Genomic DNA, 6,675 nt, shown 5'->3' with positions numbered 1-6,675 from the left:
CCCCAAGAGGAGGAAATGCATCCGGCCCGCACCACCCCCGCCCCCCAACACCCCCTGCCCAATCGAGCTGGTGGACTTCGGGGACCTGCACCCCCAGAGGTCCTTCCGGGAGCTGCTGTTCAACGGCTCCGTCCTCTTCGGCATTGAGTTCAGCTACGCCATGGAGACGGCCTACGTGACCCCCGTGTTGCTGCAGATGGGCCTGCCCGACCAGCTCTACAGCCTTGTGTGGTTCATCAGCCCCATCCTCGGTGAGTCCTGCACAGACCGCCGGCCTCCGAAGCCTCCCTAGAAGCTTCCAGAAACCTCACTGGGGGACAAGAGAGGAGCCAAAGTTGAGCCCACTCAGTTGTGTGGGGCTCTAGGTAAAGAATCCGCCTGCCAATGCAGGAGACGCAGGTTCCATCCCTGGGTCGGGAAGATCCCCTGGAGAAGGGAATGACACCCCACTCCAGTATTCTTGCCTGGAGAATCCCATGGACGGAGGAGCCTGGTGGGCTACAGTCCATAGGATTTCAGAGTCAAACACAACTGAGCGACTGAGCATGCACACCCGCTAGAAAACCCAGGTATGGCTGGTCAGACCCCATCTTTTAAGCAATTTTATCTGAATCAGATAGAGGATGTGGTACCATGTAGACTCCAGGCTGTCACTGGAGGGCCCAAGCAATACAGCGGGGGGTAGTTTGGATCTAGAAGACCCTGCACTTTCTCGGATTCCCAAGGAGGTCATGGCAACTCCATGCCTCATGGGGGCTTGAGTAGAAAATTTAAGGAGAAGCTTAGTGATTCCAAGAGTCTATCTTTTGTTTTCTCGCTTAGGGTTTTGTTGCTGGCTCGGAGTTTCATCATCTGATTCTTTAGATGCCCTGGAGATGGGTGAATGCAAGTGTTTCAGGACTCTGGGGAGGGACCCCAGCATTGACCGCTGACCTTCTCTGTTTCAGGATTCCTACTGCAGCCTCTGTTGGGTGCTTGGAGTGACCGATGTACCTCAAGGTTTGGAAGGAGACGCCCCTTCATTCTTGTCCTGGCTATAGGTCTGTTGTTTTGGCATCGAAATAAAATGGAAAGAAAGAAAGAATTTTTTTAAAAAAAGGCCCCAACTACTTTCTCTTGGGAAAATCTAAAAGAGTATTGACCAAAATCAATAATCCAGCTCACGTCACTGGTGTGGGAGCCAGGAGCACCCTGTAACCTGGCCCTGGTTAACTGTGGAAGTCTCTCTGAACATGTTTCTAAAACAAGTTAATAGAGGAGTACCCTGGTGGCTAGTGGTTAGGGTTCCAGGCTTTCACCGCTGTGGCCAGGGTTCAATCCCTGAGCGGGGACCTGGGATCCCAAAAGCCACGCAGCTCAGCAAAAAAAAAAAAAAAAGAGAGAGTTAATAAAGTCTTCTCTATCGTTCCAGCTATGCTTGATGGAATAAAAACCCTGATCTAAGCTCTCTGTTTGAGGTTTGATCAAGAAGGAACTCTTGGGGCCCTCAAGATTCTAGCCTTAAGTGGTGGCTGCCGGGGCCGGCAGGTCTGCATTCCCCGGGTGACTCTGTTCTCCATCCCCAGGGGCGCTTCTGGGCCTCTCGCTGTTGCTCAACGGCAGGGACATTGGGACGGCGCTGGCCGACACGGCCAGTGACCATAAGTGGGGCATCCTTCTCACCGTGTGCGGCGTGGTGCTGATGGACTTCAGCGCGGACTCGGCCGACAACCCTAGCCACGCGTACATGATGGACGTGTGCAGCCCAGCCGACCAGGACCGGGGCCTGAACATCCACGCCCTCCTGGCAGGTAAGGGGGGAGCAGGGAAGTGATTGAAAGTGCATCTCTCAAACCACAGGTATCAATAATACACACATCAGATGTATATATCTTATCTATATTTCCTTGTATAGTTGATTTACAATGTCGTGTTATTTTCAGGGGTGCAGCAAAGTGACTCAGTTATATATACTATAGATATAGATAAAATATACATTCCTTTGCAGATTCTTTTCCCTTATAGTTATTACGATATGCGTGTAGTTCCCTGTGCTATACAGTGGGTCCTTAGCGTCATCTGTTTAATGTATAGGAGTGAGTACATGTTAACCCCAAATGCTGATCTCTCCCTCCCCCGTCTCCTCCCTGCTTAGGTAGCCACACATTTGTTCTCTATGTCTGTAGGTCTGTTTCTGTTTTGTGAATAAGTTCATTTGTTATCATTTTTTTTAGACTCCACATATAAGTGAGATCATATGGTATTTGTTTTTCTCTTAGTATGGTCGTCTCCAGGTCCATTCATGTTGCTGTGCGTGGCATTATTTCGTTATTTTTAATGGATGATATTGTTGATATATATGCATGCAAGTATGTATGTAGGTGTGTATGAATATGTGTGTATATAGCTGTGTGTAGATATTATCATATAGCATTGGTTCTTGTTGTTCGTGTAGTTACGTCCTACAAAAGTGCCGTAAGTCCTGAATTAGCCAACCCCAAATCCCCATGGAGACATACAGGGTTAGTTTCCTGCAAACCTCCAATCACATCATTTTGGTCAATGGATCCATACATAACCTTGTTTTATGTGTTTCTGTCTAAAGACACCTTATTTTGTATATATCACTGATGCATTAACCTTGAACTCACATCCCTGGTCAGGGAACTAAGATGCTGAAAGCCTTGTGGCACAGCCAAAAAAATAAAATAGTGATGGAAAAGATTTCTAAAAATCAAGGGCAAGTTGTCACACGTGGGGAGCCTGTATGAAGAGACTGGGTGGCCCAGCAGTTAGAAAGTCTGAGCTCTGGGGGCTGAAATCCTGAATCAGGTTTGTGTTTTTCCTCCTGTTCATGGTGGGACTTTGGGTAACTGCTTGACCTCTGCAAGCCTCAGTTGCTTTTTCTAGAAAATGCAGTTGTTTATCACTCTCTCTTTACACTACTGTATGTGTGTGGGCCCAGGGAGCTTCTGCATGGATCCAGGCAGGCAGGGTTTGGAAGGTCAGAAGAAGGAATTCATTTTTTACCTTACATACATACATATATATATGTGTGCATACATGTGTGTGTATAAACCTTTTTACCCCAACTTATGATGGCTTGACTTACGACTTTTTGCCTTTGACAAAAGCGTTTAGATTTTGCTCTGTTCCCAAGCTACTGATAAGCAGTCCAGTCCTCTCTCATGGGGATTTCCAGGTTCTACCTGCTAATGCAGGAGACATAAGAGGTGGGTGTTCAATCCCTGGGTCGGGAAGATCCCCTGGAGAAGGGCATGGCAGCCCACTCCAGTATTCTTGCCTGGAGAATCCCCATGGACAGAGGAGCCTGGCAGGAAAGAGTCTACACAACTGAAGCGACTTAGCATGCACACACGCCTCTCCCATGATGCTGGGCAGCGGCAGCCACCACTAAGGTTTGACATCCCTACACTTACAACTGATCTGTTTTTTGCTTTCAGGACAGTCTTCAATCAGTTATGTGAGATAGTCAGCACTTTATTATAAAATAAGCTTTGTGTTAGATGCCCAACTGCAGGTTAATGGAAATCATCTGAGCATGTTTACAGTGGGTGGGGCTAAGTGATGGTATTTAGTAGGTTAGGTGTATTCAGTGTGTTTTTTCCTCCTTTTTAAAAAATCTGAAGTATAGTTGATTTGCAATGTTGTGTTACTTTCAGATGTACAACTAAGAGGCTGAGATACATACATATAGGCTTCCCAGGTGGCTCAGCAGTAAAGAACCCCCTGCCAAGCAGAAGACTTGGGTTTGATCCCTGGGTCAGGAAGATCCCCTGGAGAAGGGAATGGCAACTCACTCCAATATTCATTCCTGGAGAATTCCAGGAAAATGGACAGGGGAGCCTGGCAGGCTACCATCCACGGAGTCGCAAAAGAAACGGACTCGACTTAGTGACTATATATATTGGAGTATAGTTCCCCGTGCTGCACAGTAGATCCTTGCTGGTTGTCTATTTGATATATGAGTATGTATTAAGTGCATTTTGTTTCAGCCCATGATATTTTCAACTTATGATGGACTTATCAGGATTTAATCCTGTTGTAAGCACAGGAAGATCTCTACATGTCTGATTTTTTTTTCTTTCCTTTTTAAAAGTTATGTTGGAATACAAGTAACATAAAATCTACCATTTTAGCCATTTTTAAGTGTGTGGTTCTGTGATACTCTCACACTGTGGGGTCATCATCACCACCATCCATCCCCATAACGTTCTCATCTTGTAAAACCAACTCATGACCATTAAGTAATAATTCTCCAATCTCCCCTCTCCCCAGCCGCTGGCAGCCACCATTCTACTTTCTCTCTCTATGAATTTGACTACTTGAAGTAACTCCTGTGAGTGGAATCAAATTTGTCTTGGTGATGGTCTTATTTCACGGAGTGTAGTGTCCTTAAGGTTCACCCATGTTGTGCTGTATGTTAGAATTCCCTACTTTTTAAGACAGAACAGTGTTTCGTTGCATTCATAGACCACACTTTGCTTACCCATTCATCCTCTGATGGACTCTGGTTACTTCAATAATTTAGCTGTTGTGAATAATGCTGCTATGAACATGAATGTATAAATATCTCAAGATCCTGCTTTTAGTTCTTTTGGGGCCTAGACACAGACATGGAATTGCTGGGTCAGACAATAGTTCTATGTTTAATTTTTTGAGGAATTTCATACTATTTTCCACAAGAGCGGCACCATTTTACATCTCCACCAACACTGCACAAGGGTTCTAATTTCTCCGCTTTCTTGCCAACTTATTGTTTTCTGGGTTTTAAAAAGTTGTTTTAATAGTGGCCATCCTTATGGATGTGAAGTAATATCTCATTGTGGCTCTGAGTTGCATTTCCCTAATGATCGGTCATATTAAGCATCTTTTCATGTGCTTATTGGCCATTCACAGATCATGTCTATGAATGTCTATTCAAGTCCTTTGCCCACTGTTTGAATCGGGCTGTTTGTTTCTTTGCTGTTGAGTTGGTGTGTGGTTCCTTAGCTGTGCAGATGTGTCCCTTTGATTATTTTTTAAAAAATTAAGTTCTCACAAATCTGACCTTGATTAAGGGTCACAAATCTGCAACTATGTCTTCAGAAGGGGTGAGAGGAAGCTAGTTAGGACCATAAATGTGGGAAGTTAAGAATAATAAAGGGAGAATGAAATTGGGTCATTTGTAGAGAGGTGGATAAACCTCAGTCAGTTCAGTTGCTCAGGATTTTTGTGACCCCATAGACTGCAGCATGCCAGGCTTCCCTGTCCATCACCAACTCCCGGAGCTTGTTCAAACTCATGTCTGAGATTCTGTCTAGAAGGCAGACCCCTGATGTGGCTGGGTCTCCCCACTCAGAGGGTAGCCCAGGACACATGATGGTCCGATGCAGGCTCCTGTGCATCGCCAGGAGTAAACCAGTAGCCTGGTCAAAATACAGCTGGACTCAAAGTCAAAGGGCACATCTTTGGAAACCCAGAGGTGGGCTGGGGCAAACAGCACTTTCTGAAGGTGAGAATATCCATTGCTGCTGGCTGGGGGCAATGTGACTTCAACCACATTTTTACGTTGTGTTGCGTGAAACATTGACCATTTGCTGGGTCCCCACGGCCGTGGAATCGGTGAGGGAGATCAGAGGAAAGGACTAGATCCCTGCAGCCTTGCTGTTCCCCAAAGGCTCCAGGGCCTGGACAGCTGCCAGCAGAGGAGACCCATTAGGGGTGACTCTTAATGGTGGGCATGCCTGAGGATGATGTCATCAGATAAGCAAGACCAGGGTGGCCCCTGGAATTCCCGTGTGCACACGTGCCGTGGTCTGTGCTGGGACCAGGTCTCCAAGTTTACATGGTCCTGGAGCTGGGGGAGGAGTGGGACCTCAGGGGGAGAGGTGACCCGGAGTCAACACTCACTTCTGATCTTCCTAAAATGCTGTGTGCAGAGGGGAACAGACGAGGGCAGGTGGTCATCATGCCCTGGCAGATGACCCTTGAGTGCAGGCAACCAGGACCGCCCCCCAGCCATTTTCTTCTTCTTTTCTTTGCAGTGTAGATGGGACAGATAATCCATCCAGGTCCTTGGAGTGGATTTTTCAAGTCGAGTAAGGAAGGGGGCACCTTCTTGGAGGCTTTCTTCCCTAACCCATGAGGAAACTTGACCGTTGATTTTCTCCCCAGGTCTCGGAGGAGGGTTTGGATACGTGGTCGGGGGGATCCACTGGGATAAAACCAGCTTCGGGAGAGCCCTGGGTGGGCAGCTGCGGGTCATCTACATCTTCACAGCTGTCATCCTGAGCATTACCACTGTCCTGACCCTGGTCAGCATCCCCGAGAGACCCCTGCGGCCCCCAGGCGAGAAGAAGCCAGCCATGAAGAGCCCCAGCCTCCCACTGCCTCCATCCCCGCCTGTCCTGTGTGAGGAGGGTGCCGGCCAGACCGTCCCTTGCCCACCCCCAGGCCCCAGCCTTTATGCCAGCTTCTCCAGCCCCATCTCCCCGCTCAGCCCCCTCACGCCCAAGTACGGCAGCTTCATCAGCAGAGACAGCTCCCTGACGGGCATCAACGAGTTTGCCTCGTCCTTTGCCACGTCCAACATCGACAGTGTCCTCATCGACTGCTTCACGGGTGGCCATGACAGCTACCTGGCCATCCCAGGCAGCCTCCCAAGGCAGGCCATCAGCGGTAGCCTTCCCCGGG

The 6,675-nt window shown here is 48.0% G+C and overlaps 1 protein-coding gene across 1 annotated transcript in view; it reads left to right on the top strand.

Moving 5' to 3' along the window:
• The window catches only part of SLC45A1 (solute carrier family 45, member 1), a 17,877-nt gene that overhangs the window by 153 nt on the left and 11,049 nt on the right, over positions 1-6,675 (top strand). The window contains exons 2-5 of the mRNA XM_010850195.1: positions 8-251; positions 948-1,040; positions 1,566-1,790; positions 6,157-6,673. Coding sequence (XP_010848497.1) covers positions 8-251; positions 948-1,040; positions 1,566-1,790; positions 6,157-6,673 — 1,079 coding nt within the window. The remainder of the gene's footprint in view (positions 1-7; positions 252-947; positions 1,041-1,565; positions 1,791-6,156; positions 6,674-6,675) is intronic.

This window comes from Bison bison, unplaced genomic scaffold (genome assembly GCF_000754665.1).
Source record: "Bison bison bison isolate TAMUID 2011002044 unplaced genomic scaffold, Bison_UMD1.0 scf7180017864289, whole genome shotgun sequence".
Classification (NCBI taxonomy): domain Eukaryota; kingdom Metazoa; phylum Chordata; class Mammalia; order Artiodactyla; family Bovidae; genus Bison; species Bison bison.
The sequence above is the reverse complement of the archived record's forward strand: the minus strand, read 5'-3'. Positions and strand labels throughout refer to the sequence as shown.